The 17,612-nt window shown below is 40.3% G+C and overlaps 1 protein-coding gene across 1 annotated transcript in view; it reads left to right on the forward strand.

The window, feature by feature from the left end:
* The first annotated feature begins 922 nt into the window (after positions 1–922).
* Positions 923–17,612, forward strand: part of LOC121168130 (coiled-coil domain-containing protein 141-like) — a 176,524-nt gene continuing 159,834 nt past the window's right edge. The window contains exons 1-5 of the mRNA XM_040997929.1: positions 923–1,181; positions 2,447–2,518; positions 7,113–7,246; positions 9,993–10,226; positions 12,523–12,645. Coding sequence (XP_040853863.1) covers positions 10,149–10,226; positions 12,523–12,645 — 201 coding nt within the window. The 5' untranslated portion in view covers positions 923–1,181; positions 2,447–2,518; positions 7,113–7,246; positions 9,993–10,148. The remainder of the gene's footprint in view (positions 1,182–2,446; positions 2,519–7,112; positions 7,247–9,992; positions 10,227–12,522; positions 12,646–17,612) is intronic.

The raw sequence follows: 17,612 nt of genomic DNA on the forward strand, positions 1-17,612 counted from the left end.
TCTGGTTCCTGTGGCATCCCGGAAGACAGAATGAATTCCTAAGTCTCATGGCCCACTTCTCAGCTGGCTATTTTCTGTTGATCAGGATATTTATTCTTCTACCAGTACCACATTGTAGCATTGCACAGCACAGAGATACGATGAGACTGTGTAGAATGCAGAAGAAAAAGTACCACAGGAAAAAGAGCAAATGGCAGGGGAATGACACCAAAATAGGAGAAGGGAAAAATGAATAAACAGTTCAGGGCTTGTGAAAAGGGACTATTAAGGCTTATGGGACTATACTTACAGAGTGTCCTTTTAAAATGTGAAGTGTATTTACAGTGGTGTGATTGCATGTGAAGTACAAAACACATACTTCATGAGATCCACCCTGTGAGATTGACAAAACACAAACCCAGAATGACATATGAACGTTAAAGACAGAAGCCCAGGTTCCCATAGTAGCAAACCAGTGGGCTGATGATCAAAACAATTCACACGTGTGGACTTGAAAAAGCCATTCCTGCAACTGGTGATGCAGGTTTAGTTTCCCTCCTTGGTAAATATGTTTATAGCTGTTGTACATTTATTCAGAATTAGAGTTACTTTAGGCAGTGTGGCACAGGAAACATGGGAGTTGGGAGATGCTATGCAGCCAGTGTTAAGAATTTTGGTTTGGGCATCAGGTTGATTGATTCACATTGCTCTTGTGGTTTAGGGGTAGATTATTTAATGTATCGAGGTTGCTATCGTCCTAAAATGCAATTGGCAATGGAAATGTTTCTCTGGTAATTAAATGACCTAACTTGTAAAATCACCAGCAGTCGCTGGCAAGTGTCAAGGCCCTATAGGCCCAGTTTTCTGTAGGCTCTTAGGCAGTAGGTTCTCTGAGGACAAGAACCCCACATTACCATCTTCCCTGATGCATAAATTAGTGCCTCACACATGAGAAGTGTGTGATAAGTATTGGTTGAAAAAGAAAATCGCATTCATATGCAATCTAAAATATCAAATGCCTGTTGTGTTTTGTTTTTAGCCCATTTGATCCTTTCGAGGGAAACAAATATGAAGCAAGGAGAAATTAGACGAGACTTCGCATTTGCTTCATTGAGGATCAGCTCTCCTAGCTAGCACAAAATCTCAGTTCTTGTGAAGAACTCCTTTAAATGCAGTATCACCAGACTGTGGCTCAGCAGCAGGTAACACATTCAGTTGTGTGAGACAGGCTCTTGGTGAGCTCTGATTATCAATCAGGGCAGGTCAGGGATGCTGAGGGCCAGGATCCATGGCAGGTGTGTGCTCTAACCAGGTGAAGACAATGGGTCGGCACTGAAGACCCACATGCAAGGAAGGCATTTCTCCAAGAACTGGTGCTAGTGTGAGATTTGCAAATGCAGTGCAGGTATAGAACAGAATTTGGTGGAAGGGCTCTAAAATAAAACACATTTTTCATTACCCTGGAGTATACATTTCAGGCCAAAGAGCTCCTTTTCAGTTTTATAATCTCTGGGTTTTGAATTCATCATTGACAATGAATCAGGACACCAACCCAAAGCAGTGATGTTGCAATCATTAGTTGATGTCTGTGAACAAAACCATTCTTGTAGGATTGGTCTCATGGATTTTGGAACATCTCTTAAGTTCTTCTGCTTCTCAAATATTTGGGGTTGATCTACTTGACCAGGTGCTGTAACCATACCTTCTCCTTAAAGGGCTTCAGGTGTGTGTTTTGTCTTCCGCAGCAAGAGCTCCCTGAGTATAGAAGCAGAGTTTATGCTCCTGTGTTGTTTTGTTAAGGTATGCTGGCATCACGTTCTGGCTCACAGAGTCCTGTGGAGGAGATGTTTTGAGGTCTGGATGGACTGAGTGGAAGGCCTGTGGGAACGTGATTTAACACAAGGAGAATAAAAGAACTCCCTATGCCACTGGAGTAAGACATTATGAAGGAAGTGACCGGCTCTTGTATGGCTTACATAATGAATTCAGGTTAGGTGTTTCAGTTCTCTTGCCTCCGTTTTCCAACTCATTTTACAGAGAAGCTAAATGTGGAGAGGCCAGTGAGGTTGGGTAGATACACAAATGTTACAAATCAGCTGGGATTTGATGAGGATGGAGGCCATAAAGGGCCCTGGATCTTAACAGCCTGTGGGTGTCAGCACAGGTGTGCTGAAGCTGCTGGCTGTGTTGGATTGTGGGAGCTCAGAGCTGCGACATGCCAGAAGCAGACTCGAGACTGCACAGCATCGGTTGGTGGACTTTGCTTTTGAAGTCTGTCTTTTGTAAGTGTGGAATTTGTGATAGGAAACCGGTTTGCTTAGGGCGATGTGAGTTGGGTGGGGTGAGGCAGCCGGCGACCTGCTAGTTTTGTTTCCATTTTTTAGTTGCAGGTTTCTGTGAGTTTTTCTCAGCTTGCTTCCTGTTTTTCAAAAAAAGCTGGTGTATCTGGGTATCTTTTTTCCTGCAGGTGTTGGTGACTTCTTTGTCCTTCCGGACCATCAAAACAACTACTGCCTTTCAGCCGGCTTCCATGACCTAGGTGAGTGATATCTGAGAAAACACAGCTTCCCCACACGATGGGGAACACCTCAGTGAACTTGGGGTGAGGTGTTCCTACTTGGCATGAGGACACACAGTTCAAAAAGGTCTACAGTTAAATTTTAAGAAATCGGTTAAGTTTTAAAAGAAAGTTTATCATTAGACTGATGCCAATAACCTGTGTAAATGATGAACCGTAACACTCTGTGTAACAGAAAAAGTTTATCATGCAGAGCATACACAAACACCTATACAACACATGCGTTATTTTCTTTGTCTCAGCAATTCTCAATAAACAAACCTTCAAATTTCAAAAGTGTTTTATATATTTTTTGCCTAAGATTCATAGATGATGCCCATGCCATCAGAGGATCTGATGATTTTGTGTCATTGAATTTCATACTGGGTTATTTTCATGTGTTTGTTGGTAAAAAGAAAAAAGAAGTACAGCTGCTTGTGAGAGTGATGGCTCAACCATAAAGTCACTTATTGCTTGGTGTCCCAAGTAGCTGGGATGAGTGCTGTCCTTCAAGTCTCTTGGGAATTAGTCTGTGATGGAAAATTCTCAGCCTCAATTGGTGTTCAGCAGCAGTAAGAAAAAAGGAAAGAAATGATGTTTTCTGGAATCACGTTAACGGAGATGTTGATCTTTCATATAAATCATTCCTGTATTCTGGAAGCTAGCCCTTAGGGCATTTCATTGTATTAAGAGGAACTGGATCAGGTGTGCATTCTGCTTGTGTTACGGTCCGAAGACATAGCTCAGTGTAAAGCCATGTGGTTTACAGTTTTTAACATTAACTTCAACATGAAAGTGTTTCAGATATTTAAAATTTTTTTCTGACTTGAATTCTTTTTATGTAGATTTTTATGATTCAGGGAGAAGTTAGTCTAAATCCATAAATATTTACTTTGTCAGTAAATGTGGGCTGAAGTAAAAGGCAAAGTTCCAGATCATTCCCAAAAGAGAATTTACAAAAAAAAACCAAAACAAACAAACAAAAAAACCATAAAAATCGGAGAGTTGTTGGCATTATCCCACAAAGCATTTCTATCAACCATTGCTTGAAATTATAATAAATACAAACATCTTGGATTTTTTGACCACATTTAATGTTGTCTAAGTTTACTCAAGTTTTGCTGTTTTTCTAATCATTTGTAAAGAAGTTGTGTTTTCCAAGTCACTTGTAAAGGAGCTGTATGTGTGTGTGTATGTGTGTAAAATTTTTAAAGTTCCTTTGGAGAAGCTGAGGAAAATAGGTCACTAAACATGTTAAATTGTAAAAATAAATAAGTAAAATAAAAAATCTACAGAGGTCAGTATTCAGAGAAAATGTAAGTTTGCCAATAGGGCCCATATTTTGGACACATGATTGTCCTTAAGTAAAACTTAGAAACATGCCAAACAGCATAGGGTTGGCATTGGGGGCTAAATGCCATGACGCTCATCACCCCATGCTTTCACCGCCTATTCGGACCCTTCCTGCAGTTTCCTTAATTGCCAGAGGTGGATGAAAATGCTGTCATTCTTTCCCATCTTATTCAGTGAAGTCCAGAGGCTTCACCTTGCTTCAACAACAAGGGGATTATATCATAACTTTTACTGGAGAAAGGAGTTTTCAAAATATTTGTGCCAAGGTAACAGGTGTAAAACCAGCAACATCAGCAAACAAAACAGTACCCAGACACCCCCTAGAAAACCTTAGGAGAGCCAGCCAGTCCTCTCACCATCCCACGTCCTGTTCCTGTCCCCCTCTCTCTCTCCCAGGCCTCACTTAGCTCCAGTCATACCCACCTGCTGGATACTCTCTGAAAAGAGCAGTAATGCCCCTGCCTCCTGGAATGGCATTCCCTGGGCTATCTATTTGTCTTGCCCTTGTCACTCAATCCAGGTCTTTATTCAGATCTCACCTATTAGAGAGAGCTCTCCTGATGCCACTTCCCAACAGAAATTTTCTCCTTACACCATGTGACTTTTCATAGTAATCATGACATGCCAGCATATTATGCATTTATTTTTGTATGTGTATTTTCTCATTGATTGTGACTCCTCTACTGTCAAGCAAGCTCCATCAGTGAATGATTATTGCTCGGTTTGTTGCTGTGCATCCGTCATCTAGAATAATGCCTGACATTTCAAATATGTGTAATTGCAAAAATGAACCAATGAGTTTATGCATGCAAATATAAGGAGCTGACTAGAATCAGACTCTTTTAAGGGAAAATTGATGCCAATTATGTGGGAATGACTCTATTCTAAGGAACAAGTGGAGAAGTACCAGGAAGCTTACTAAATGATGCAAAGAATGAACTGGGAGAAATTTTGATTTATGTAAATGCTGAAGACTACATTCTAGAAATAACAGCTCATTGAAATGTTTCTACATCATTATAGTGAAGTAATTTACTCCTTGGTAATGCTTATTTTGTATTTCTAATATATTTCATCCTTTCAGGTTGCCCACCATGTGTGTTAATCTAACTTAATTTTCGAATTCTTTTCAAATTTTATGTCAGCTACCAGACTTAGAAAACTCCTTAACAGGGTGCTTTTCATCTTAGGCACCTGTGTGCTATCTAAGTGGTAGGCAGTAACTTGTGTGACACATACCTCTCGTTTGAGCCTCCCACTAAATCTTCAAGTGTCCGTAGTCCCATGGCTCCTGAAGCATAGAGGGATGAAGCAGTCAGGCCTCAGAGCCTGGTGGCTAACCCCTGCCCTTTGGTGCTTTCTGTGGTTTGCTTTTACTGTGGCTGCTGTCGTCCTTTATCAATTTGTTAATCCTGCTGATTTCTGCATCCCAACAGAAATAAGTTGGTAGTCTTCCCCTGATTTCTCTAACACATAACTTTTCCTTTGAGATTCAACCTACATAAACCATGACTAGCTTTTTTCTCTTTGCTTATTTATAACATTGTTTTTAGTTTATGTTTTACCACCAAAAAGTCAGCTTCTGGAGGCCAGGGACCTCTTGGTTGCCTTCTCTTCTGTCCTTCGAACACAACAGTGCTTGGGAGGCAGAAAATGCCTCAGAACCATTGGTTAATGAATAAACACTACAAATGAAAGAGTTTCATCGAAGCAATCTTTTTTCTCATATTAGCCAATATTTAAAAACACTTTTTTTTTTTTTTTTTGCTTAATACCAGGGGCCGTGGCAGTCAGTGCTGGATCTGCACTCACTGAATGCCAGGTCATCTTCCAAACACTTTATATAAAGCAAGATTTTTTCCACTTTTTAACTTTCATTGTATTTGAAAAGCAGTGAAACAGAAAAATAGATTGAGAGAGAGATTCTAGCCCAAATGCAGCAGTCAGTGCTGGGCCACACCAGAACCAGGAGCTCCCTGCAGGTCCTTCATGTTGGTGGGGATCCAAGTACTTGAGCTATTGCCTGCTGATCCCAGGTGCATTAGCAGGAGGCAAAATTGGAAGTGGAGTAGCCAGAACGAAGGTCACACTTTTATAGCATGTGGGTGTCCCAGAGAGTAACTTACCTGCTACACTGCACACCTGCCCTATAAAGCAACTCTACAATAATCCTCAACACGTTAGAACTTGATGCTGTCTATAAGAAGTTTCACATACAGTTGAGAAATAATATTAATGGAGGTGAAATAAGTGGAAAGCAATGCAAAGGTAGAATTGTAAAAAGTTGCACCACAGCCGAATTTAGAACAAAAATATTTAAAAGAAAATGTGAAAGACACAGAGATGAATCTTCGTGTTCTGTTTCTTTCCCAAAATGCTCACTAAAGGCAGGGCTGGCCTAGGCTAAAGCCACAAACTGACTCTTTACTCATGTCTCACTCATGAGTGACAGAGTGCAGTAGGAGGAAGCTGGGTCAAAGTGGAGCACCTGGGATGCCAGCATCACAAGCAGCAGTTCACCTTGCTGCGTCATAAGATGAACACACCAATAGATGTTGATGATAGATCTGTCACACCTGAACAAAAGGCATTAGTTATGCCTCTTTGTCTTCAAATGAGAGGTTCTAACTAGATGAGAGGAAGAAAGGAAGAGTATTCTTGGATGAATGACTGGGTTAGTAGGTGGATCTTTGTGGGCTTTGTGGTTTATGTGACTGGGAAGATAGGAAGGGGCCAGTCTATTCATAGGTTTGAAGTCCAGACAGAAAAAAATTGAGCCAGAGTTGGCTGGAATCAGTGAATCACTGTGTATAAATGTGTTTCAGTTTTAGTGTTGGGAAAGTATGTTTCTCCATCCTTGTACAAATTCAGTGAGATTAAGATTGTGTTCCTGCCACAAAGCAGTCCTGGAGCTATAACCACTGTTGTTACTACCATAGTGGTAATAGCAGACAGAGTTTTGTTTTGAGTTTTTAACCTGGATAAAGAGACTCTTGATGGTTTAAATCAGGTCTAATTTGACTCTGTGACGTTGAATACAATGCAACCAATAATAAATCTGATTCAAACACCTGTGATCCTGTTGGGAAGAAGGGAATGGGACCCTGGAAACCTTTAGTGAAGATGGGCATACCCACTGACCAGTTTTAAAAAATGATCATACAAAAAAGTTTCCAAAACTACTGTCTGTATTTCATTAAAAATGCTCTTTGTAATTCAACAGAGGTCAGTTATAGCTTCATGATTCCCCATGGAGGATATTTCACTAAAATGCAGTTTGTATGAAAACACCATTTCCCAGAAGGGTAAACAGAGAAGGCATAATAACCTCTGCAAGCTCTCCTATAAACTTCAAAGGTAAGAGAATGCCTCTCAGGATTCTGTTTTGTTTTATTTTGGTTTTGGGGTTTTTTTGGGGGGGGAGGGGGAGTGATGATAGGGAGATAGAGTATAAGAACTTGTAAACTCAAAAAGCTTTAGTCCTTTTAACATTAAGAAAAAAAATTCATCTCAGTGTAGGATGCCAATTTCTTTAGTACAATATATTTTATATTACCTATTTTCCAAAATGTTTCCCAAAGTTAATCATGCAACTTATAATGAAATATTATTCTTGGCAAAGAAAATCCAGTCAAGGTTTTAAATATACTTGATGCTGTGGGAGAGTGTGAGTAATGGGGCTTCTCTGCATGGAATGATGAAAAAGTTAAGGACGAGAAAAATAAATGGGAAGAGAAAGCAAGGAAAGAAAAGAAAATTATTCCGTGTGTTTTGAAGATGTTAAAGCCAATAATTTGAATTTTAAAAAATGCCAAGAAACACTTCAGTTCATGCAGGCTGATGCTTTATTCCTCATGTCCACCAAGGTAGAAAATATTCTCTTCATGCAACATACTAGACCTGCTCCATCTAATTAACAGGAAAGAGAGGTCATCGGCACACACAAAAGGGCACTACCTTAGTTGCTAAATTGCTTGTACCAAAGCCTTAAGTATTATTTATTTCCTTTGCCCCTAACCTTGGAATTGGCCATGTGTGCTCCCTGCTTCATCTCTTCCTGGGTCTGCATTGCCAGACACTCCCTGCTACCACCAATACCCCTCACACAATCACATACCAGAAGTGGTGCTTTGAACAGAGCCACTCCACTAAAGTGACCCTTCCTCTCCTGAAGGCCTTTATGCACTGGTGACACACAGCTTCTAGCATCGTGATTGCCTCTGGGTGAGAGTGCAGTTCAGTGTTTGCTGTTCTGCTTGGCAAAGTACGCAGTGACTTCAGTAGTGCTCCTTGTGGATTCTAGGACACAAGGGTTCATTCTTTTGGGGGGAGCTGACAATGAACTAAAAATAAGTTGGAATTAGTATTTTGTGAGAACCAGTTATATACTTCCTCAGGTAGAAGGACTCTGTCTTCAACATTTTGGGTGAGCTGAGTCTCTGCAAGCCCTCTGGCCTTGACGTTAATGACCCATTTATACAATTGCCTTGCCTTGCCTTGTTAGCATCCATGAGGTCCAACTTCTGGGCTGGTCCCTGGAGGCGGACCATTGGCCACAGAAAGCTTAAGTCCTGTGGTCGAGTTGTAATTGTGCGGCAGTCTGGGAGAGGAATGTCAAATTAAGCAAATAAAAACCACAAATGCCCAGTTGAGTTGGCATTTCACTAAGCACACTTTTTTGGTGTAAACAACATGCAGTATGGCTTTTGCCTCGACTCTCCTGGCCTTGCTCCAGTTGTTCCCCTCGTGTCATCAGGTGAAGAGTATAGCACTGCACTTGGGGGAAGGGCATGCTTTCCATCACCATGCTGGAACAGCAGGCAGGTGCTTTGAGTCATAGACCTGGGTGACAGCCACCCAACTGCAGCACTGCCCTCAGTGTGCTCTTGGAAACAAATAATTGCCAAATACCAAAACGCATGTGAATACACCTTCCCTTTGTGATCCAAGAATGTTATTATGAACCAAAGACAGGATGCACAGTCTTCTAAACATTGGATCTCAGCTTGAACATGTTTTGAAATTGAGCTAAAATGTGCAGAAAGCCAGTGGGTCCATTTAACTATATTCATTGCTGTGTGATTCTCATTTCTGGCTTTGTCCCAGAGCTTGCTGAAGGTTCCAGCAGCAGCTTTGGAGCTCATCTCCCTGATGTGTTTGCATTTGACCTTCGACCCAGCCCAGTGTTATTTTCAGCTGTTCTTTGACAGGGAATTCAACAGCTGCTGTTTAATACCACAGACAACTTGTGACACATACTGGATTTCGAGCAATAGGATTAATCTACTAATCTTGGGTTCTGATTGGAAGTTGGCTGTGATTTTCCTGTATAGGGACATGAAGATGGAAAGAAAAGCAAAGCCTGAGGTGCAGTGCTATTCTTTTAAAAATTAAATTGTGCAAATAAAGAGCACAAATCTATAGTCAGACAAATTTTGTGTTCTTATTGCGGATAAGAATTGTCAGGAAAAATGTTATTTTCTGATCGTTTCAATGATTAAACATGCTGCTTAATAGAGTAGAATTGTCACAAAGAAATCCTGAAATAACAGATGTATACTGATAGATGTTGGTTGAAACATTTCTGAAGTGTCCCTAAGAAAGTTGAGCGTAGGAAAATGTGAGCATTCCATGTGAACTCCATCCAGTTAAGGACAGTACCCTGTAAAAGAGCAAATTACTGGGAACTTTACAACCAAACTTCAGAACAACTGCCAGGACTTCTCTAAAAAGTACATCCTGGGAGGTTTTCTTTGCATAAGGGAAACTTGAAAAATCTTGAAAAGATTGATATCCAGGTCAATGACTTGCTGGTTTCAAAGTCCATAGTTACAGCTGTTTAGTTTCAATGGCAAAACTAATTTGAGTTGTCAGGATGTGAGATTTTTTTCCATTTGCTCTCAAACATCAGCTGATAGGCAAAGAGCTCAGAGCTGTCCTTTACATTTAAGATAATGGGAAAAATAACAGGCACTTAGTGTTACCATACTAGGGGTGTGGCGCTTCTCTCCAGCTCGGTCCTCTCTCTCCCTCTCCGTCTCTCTCTCATGATAAACTCAATGGGGTTGTCTATTTTTAACCTCCTGTTCTTTCCTTTTGGCAGAGTTCGTCAGTGCGAGCTGAGCTCCTTCCCTGAATGAATTCAAGTAACCCTGGTGCTTGCCTTCTGCGATGACCAGCAGATGCAAGCCTGTGCAGCGCCTGCCTAAGGTCTGATCTCCAGCTCTCGGGCACCCGGTCCAGCCAAGGAAGTCCCAGTATGGAGTTTTCAACAACGACCGCCAGTTCCGTGGCTGTGCAAGCTGGAGACTCCAAAATTGTGATTGCTGTCTTAAAGGTAAGCAGCTTTCTTTGTTCTGCCTCGCTGTGGACTTTTTGTAATGTATTGGCAACTTACCCACTCAGCAGGACACAGCATGTAAAAGATAGCATAGTGGGCACTTGTCTGTTGAATCAACAATTAAGAGAAAACTCCACTGAAGTTCAGCCGGCTAGCAGAGTTTCCGTTTCCTTTCAAGTGATGCAGAAATCATCTGCAGCAGTATGTTTGCAAAGAAAAGAAAGAATGCAAAGCCCTTCCGTACACTTTAGTTTGGTCTTGAGAGGCAAAGTCTTCTGTGTGTTGAGGTTCCTGACTGTTGGCTGAAGACCTCAGCAGGTCCATGCAAGTATTTGGGATTTCTGATAGGTCAAGTGATGGAGCTGGGCAGGGGCAGGTCCCGGAGGTTAGGGGTTGGCACAGCTTGGGCATGATGGAGGCAGGAAACGCCTAGAAAGAGGCTGGGACTTGTGGCCCATGCAGCACTGGTGTTTGACAGGGTAAAGGCATTGCTAAATCTTGTCACATCCTTAAGGCAATGAAGACCCCACTCCCCTAATGTTCCCCTTCCCCAGGGAAACAAGAAAGGGACTTTGTCAAATTTTCTCTCAGCAGGGAGTTTAAGCCACTGGAGGCTCATGCTTACTGTAGGTTTTCTGCCAAGCACTTTTCCCACTTGCAGGTATAACCAAACTTCTTTCAGTTAAGGGTGTCATGGATGATTTTATTCCGTGTAAAATTGCCCTGCACAAACCTGACAAGCTGCATGCGTAGGGTTTAAACAATGCACCAACTGAAGACATCAGGGTTGGAAGAAGGGGCATGTGGCAAATTGGTATTCATCAGTTACTTCCAGGACCTCACCATGCTTAATTGAATGGCCTTTCTGACCTTTTGTTAGACGGTGGATGACAAGTCCTGTGTAACTTTATGTAATTGCAGGGCTTTTTTTAGTAATGGGGGGAAATTCTTAACAGGAAAATAAAACTTGACATAAACAAGATGATTCACTAAAGAAGTGAAAAATGCAAGAGAGACCTGGCCTTGGAGAGTGGCCTCAGGACCTCTGCTGCCTCTCTTTTCTCTTTTCCAAAGGAAGAGGTGGAGGTGAAAAGCCTGGAGCAGATGTATCAGGAGTGTGCGTGGGTATAATGATGTTTTGAGGAACTGCGGGTTTAGATTTCAGTGGTGGGGGCAGAAAGGCCAACTATATTAACTTTGCTGTTTCTGAACATCCTTAAAGCAGGATGAGGACCAGTGCTTAGGGAATAAATTACAGGAGGATCAGCAGCAGATTAGATGTAAGACAATAACTACCTCTAAGCGACACTGGACACTCATTTTGAACTTGTGCTACTCTGACGGCCCTTCACTGCTCCCTGCCCAGCTCCTTTTTTTTTTTTTTTTTCCTGTCCCTCCTTATAAAACAACCCCAGCTCTTCAGGGTACAAAGTCCACTTGAATGGATTTAAGTGCTTGTGTTGGCTTTGTAGTGACTACTTGTTTGCAGTCCCTTTGAGGCTGTTGGTTACAGTCTGGATGGAAACACGCTTCTCTAATTTCTATTTGGTGATTTGTACATCTATGTACATGTACTTGTTATTTTTTATGAATGTGTACTTGTTAAGGGTTCCTTTTGTTGTTGGCTAGTAATTCCTCATTTGGGGATTTTTTTTAAAGACAGGCAGTTCTCCCGGAAATATGATGAGATGTTAGGTCTTGAAGCAGAAACAAGTAGACTGCCTTCAAATGGTAGTTGAAACACACATCTCATTTTATCAATATTATCATATACTTTTTTGTACACTACCTGGAAATACAGATTAAAAAATACTTTATTTTTCCTTTGAAATAACATAAAAATCTATATGATATAAAATCTTGAGATTTTTGTTTTAAATTAATTCATCTTTAAACCAGCAAGGCAGATAAATAACAACAAACAGCCAAAAGATGATTACAAAAACTCTTTCCTAGAGGAAAGCTCTGCATCCTACCTGCCTCTATGGAGACTCACTGTTTCTCTGGAGTGAATGGTTTTGCAAGTGAGAAAGGGTACAGTTGTCTGAATTAATCTGTAACTTTGTCAGCTTCAAAAATACATGATTGACTGTATGTGTTCCTCCTTGGGGAATTTTTAAATTGAAATCCAACATACCAAGAGGGAAGAATTTAACCTAAGAATAAAAAGTAAAAACTGAGGCCTAGAATTATATTTCTATTTAACTAGGGTCCATTACTACTTATGAAAGGAGGAGGGCAAAGAGAAAAAAAAATAAGAGGAACTAAAAATACATTTTATTTTGATTTTTAGTGTGGCAAATTGGTACAACTTCAACTGGTTGAATCACAGCCCAATCTTCTAGAAATTGGTAGCAATCAAGATGAAACCAAAAAACTTCTTCATGACCATGAACTTCTCTTGGCAAAACTTAAGGTGAGATATTAATACACTTCTGATTCTGCTGCTTACACTGACACGTGCCATTTTCACACAGTGCCAGAGAGATAATGGATAACTGCTACAGTTATTAAACGCAGTTATTTATCAGCATCACTGAGAGATAGTAAGATGTTTTAAAAATATCTGTAAGGTAGTAGAAAATATGGAGTGATAATATTTTCACTGTCAAGAAATAATTTTTTGCTAGCTATCTCAATGTGAAAAAATTTTGTCGTTTTCCAATGCATGCGTTAGGTTGTCAAGTCACAACAGCAGATCTCAATGTTGCATTGTTAATAATACCTTCTAGTAAGAATAATTACAAAACATTAAATTTGTCTCTCTTGGTATTATCAAATAATTTATCAAATCACACTTACGTACTTGTATGTTGTCATTAAGTTAAGAATCTAAAATAATGTTGGATTAAGAATATCAGTAAGGACTAAACAAGGTCAGTGCTAGCTATGTGATTTGTAGGGCCCAGGATTAAATGAAAAGGTGAGGTCACTTATTTAAAAAGTGAGCACCACTTCTTGACTTGTCATGATATCTTTTTATTTGCTTTTTAATGCCTGGCTCATTCAGGTGCAAAGACACCTCACTCCTAACTCGATGCACAAACATGGGTCCTATCTTACCCTATTTGAGCTCAGTCCTCATCCTGGCTAAGACAAGTGATTACTGAGCATGGGTCATCGGCACTGCAGAGGCTGCAGAGGCAGGAGCATTTGGGTCAGCAGACTTCAGTTTTCCAGCACTTGCTTTACTTAACAAGTCACAAATTCGAACATCATTGAGAATTGCAAGATGGGCACAGCCCTTAAGCCTCCAGGGAATTTTCCTTCTAGAAAGGGAGTCTTATAGTACAGTCATCCCACTTAGGATCAGTGCTTTAAGGATGCCTGAAATCAAAGGGGTTTGCGGAGGAATCCATAGCCTGTGGTGGGTGGGATGTTGGGCCTTTTTGGCACTTTAACATTGCTTCTGTCTTTGAACACCCAGGCTGGAATTTACATTTGTTTTCTAGGTTTAAGGGCACATTTAATCTGTATCTGATAGATGAACAGTGTTTTTTGAATACTTGTAATTGGTGCTGTTTAAAAAAAATGAAAGACTGAGTGATAGTGGTGAAGAAAGGGGCTGGGAGAATCCAGAGTTGATCCTGTTTGATATCTGCTTGCTTCTGAATTTTGGCTTCTGGGGTATTTCAAGGTGAAAGTTTGGTAATCAGGGCATCTTTTACATATGGAAGAATAGCAATGACAGCAATGCATTGTGAAAGAGCAGGAATCAAAAATCCTATAATTTATTTTTAATTATGCCAGAAACTAGAGAGTCTGGCTGAAGACTAAAGGACTTCCTGTTTGTAAACTTATCCTCAATCCCCAATCCTATAAACTGTAGAAGTTCAATACTTGCTCAAAATTTCTGCCTATTCTCAGAGACCTGCTTTGTTGTAATCTCCTGAATCCCCAACCCCTTTACACCTGCCAAATGCTCCCTCTGAAGCAAACCTGGAACAGAGGCCACATCCTTCCTGTGTTCCCACTGATGACTCACACCCAGCCAGGATGTTCTCATCTACTGATGGACTGTGGGTGGTTGGGAGGTGCACAGCAGTTTGGATCACTGGGGACATTAATCTTTCTTCCTTATCATGACTTCTGTCAAGACCTGCAATGTAGGAGGAATGCTTTCTTAGGCAAGGCAATTCTATTCTCCCCAGGTCCTGTGCTCAGATCTGTATACTTGTATTTTCCATCTAAATCTATCCAGGAACTCAGTCTGCCAGAATCAATACTCTTCAGAAAATGCTGATAGTTCTTGATTCTCAGCACCTTGGTCTTTATGCCAGTCCTAGGACAGTGTACTGGCCTTCTGTGTCTTCTGGACAGCAGATCTTTTATTTGTAAAAGCAGAGAAGACAGAGCAGCTTTGAGGGAGCCCTGCGACCATCTCCTTCTCTACATGGGCCTAAGATTATGGGGTCTCCAGGAGAAGGTGTTTGGTTAAGATGTTGCCTGGGACTCCTTCAATCACATCTTGAAAAGCTTGGGTTTGAATCCTGGCTCTACTTCTAATTCAGTTTCCTACTAAAGCACATCCTGAGAGAGAGCAGGCAATGCTCATGAAATTCCCACAGGAGATCCAGGCTGAGTTCCTCGCTCATGGCTTCTGTCTGCTCCAGCCTCAGCTGTTGCAGGCATTTGAGTGGTGAGACAGAAAATGAAAGATCTCACTTACTTATCCTACTCTCATTACTTTTAAAATAAGAGGAATAAAAAAATGAAGTTTCCTGGGTTTCATCTAGCTTCCTATGGACCTCTACCCATTCATGCTCCCCACCCATTCTAACAAATCAGCCACTCACACTTGAGAGATTTTAAGTGAAGTAACATCACCTTCCTGATACAACTGATTCTATAGTTATCACTGAAGATTCAAAGTCCAAAGTCTGTTGCTGATTTGCAGACAAATGAATTTTTAAATAAAAAATTTGCAAATAACAGATCCATTATGTAACTTCCATTATGAGTAACTAGACTTATGGGTAAGTACAGCCACAACTGTAAGAAAGATAGTATAATTATGTTAATGATGAATATAGCAAAGTAATTTGGATGTTTGATAACAAACCTCCTTTTTTGGCATTTCATTGAAAATGATCTCAAATCCTAGCAACTTTGACTAAAAGGGAAGTTCTGGAAATGCATATTTTTATGAGTGTTTTCAGTGCTGGCAGTGTCTGTACCCCAGAGGTCTTATTTTCCCTTCAGCAATGTCTTCAACAGTCCCAGTGGAGCCTCCAGGGAAGAAATATTTCCTGATTTTCAATGATGAAAACATAGTCATGTGGAAAAGCTTTAGATATTCCAAAGGCATTAGAATCTTCATGTTATTTATAAAAAGAAAGAAGATCTCTGTAAAGAGAACAGAGGGGGCGTTTAGCCAGGTAGAGATCTGGCATTGGCTGCTGTGAGTGTTACATCTTCCAGTGAGGCACAAAATGGTTCAAGAAGAAAAGAGGAGTTGGAAATACCGCAGGGCTGTGCTTGAGATCTCGTGTCGGCATCTTTCAGTTGCTTCTCTGTTGTCCAGAGAAATTAGGACAAGCACAGGGAATAAGAACACCTGGCCACTGGCTGCTGTGTTAGCACCTAGGTGATGCTGGTGTTCAGCGGGTCCCATTAGTGCATGAAGTAGTAAAATATTTATTTCAGAATGTATTGGGAGTAATACTAAAAGTGTTATTAAATGTGTCCTAATTAGGATATACGGTGTGCTTTTTGCATTGATCTGAAGTATTTACTAAGAATGAATTTTTAGAATATTATGATTTTTAAATGTAAAATTTGTTATTTTGATTTTTTTCCATAGCAATTTGAAAGATTCATGGCAAAGTTTTAAAGTCTGACACAATATTACATTTATAGAAGCAGCATTTGTTTTTGTCTTACTCTTTTTAAAATCAACTCTCAGATATAGAGGAGGACATACAATATACGTCTTTGTGTCTCTTGCTTATTTTACCCATACAGTGAAGTGTCCTGTAGCTGCAACCATTTAGATGCAAATGATACGATTTCATTGTGTTTTTACAGCTGAGTAATATTACTAATTTTTCTTTGTTCATTCAGCTATTGACGAACACCATATTTTAGCTATTGAGCAGTACTGCCATAAATATGGTTGCATAGGTATCTCTGATAGAACGTGTTTGTCTTCTGGGTATATACCCAGTGGAGAGATTGGTGGATCATGAAACATCTATGGCACGTCTATTTATCATGCTGTTTTCCACAATGGTAGCACTAATTTACATTGCCACCAGCAGTGTGTAAGAGTTCCCCTTTCTCTGTATCCTTGTCAGCATTTTTTGCTCTCATTTGGTTAGCAGACATTACAAGGTAATGTCTCATTGTGTGTGTGTGTGTGTGTTTTAAGATTCATTTATTTTTCTTTGAAAAGCATATTTTACATAGAGAGTGGAGAGAGAGATCTTTCATCTGCTAGTTCACTCTCCAAATGCCACCATGGCAGGAGCTGAGCTGATGCATCCAGAAACCAAGAGGTTCTTGCTGGGTCTCCAACAAGACTATAGGGCCAAAGAGCTGGGCCATTGTCTGCTTGCTTTCCCAGGGCGTAAACAGGGAGCTAGGTTAAAAATAGAGCAGCTGGGGTATGAATCAGTGTCTATGGGATGCTAGCACTGCAGGCAGAGGATTAGTGTAATACGCCACCGTGTCAGCCCCTCTCATTGTGGTTTTGCTTTGCATTTTCTTAATAACTAGTGATATATATTGATATATGTGTATGTGTCTCACTATATCACAATATGTGATACAAATATACATTTTTGTCCATTTGTATTTCTTTTGAGAAATGTGTTTTGAAGTGTTTTTCCCATTTCTAACTAGATTGCTGGGGGGAGAGGTGTTTGTTTTTAAGTTTTTCTTGAGTGGCTGATACATTGTGGCTATTCAATCTTTGTCAGCCAAACCCCTTGGAAATATTTTCCCCATTCTCTTGGCTGTCTTTCACTCTCTTGATTGTTTCCTTTGCTGTGCAGCAGCTTCTGAGTTTGATATGATACTGTTAGTCTAGTTTTTCCTTTGCTACCTGTGCATTAGATTTCAACCAATAATTAACACAGAAGTGTTTCTGCCACATTTTCTAACAACAACTTCAAAATCCCAGTTCTTACATTTAGGCCTTTGATCCATCTTGAGTTGATTTTTGTGTGCAGTGAAATAATGGGATCAAATTTCTTTCTGCATTTACACATTTAGTTTTGCCAACACGAATTGGTTGTATGTACATGAATGAATTTCTGTGCTCTGTTCTGCCCCATTGTTGTTCTATGTGTCATTTTTTAATGCTAGTACATGCTGCTTTAATTACTATAGATTCATAGTATGCTTTGAAGTTGAGAATGATAATACTTTCAGCTTGACTTT

This window comes from Ochotona curzoniae, unplaced genomic scaffold, assembly GCF_017591425.1.
Source record: "Ochotona curzoniae isolate NIBS_2020 unplaced genomic scaffold, NIBS_Ocur_1.0 patch60, whole genome shotgun sequence".
Taxonomy (NCBI): Eukaryota; Metazoa; Chordata; class Mammalia; order Lagomorpha; family Ochotonidae; genus Ochotona; species Ochotona curzoniae.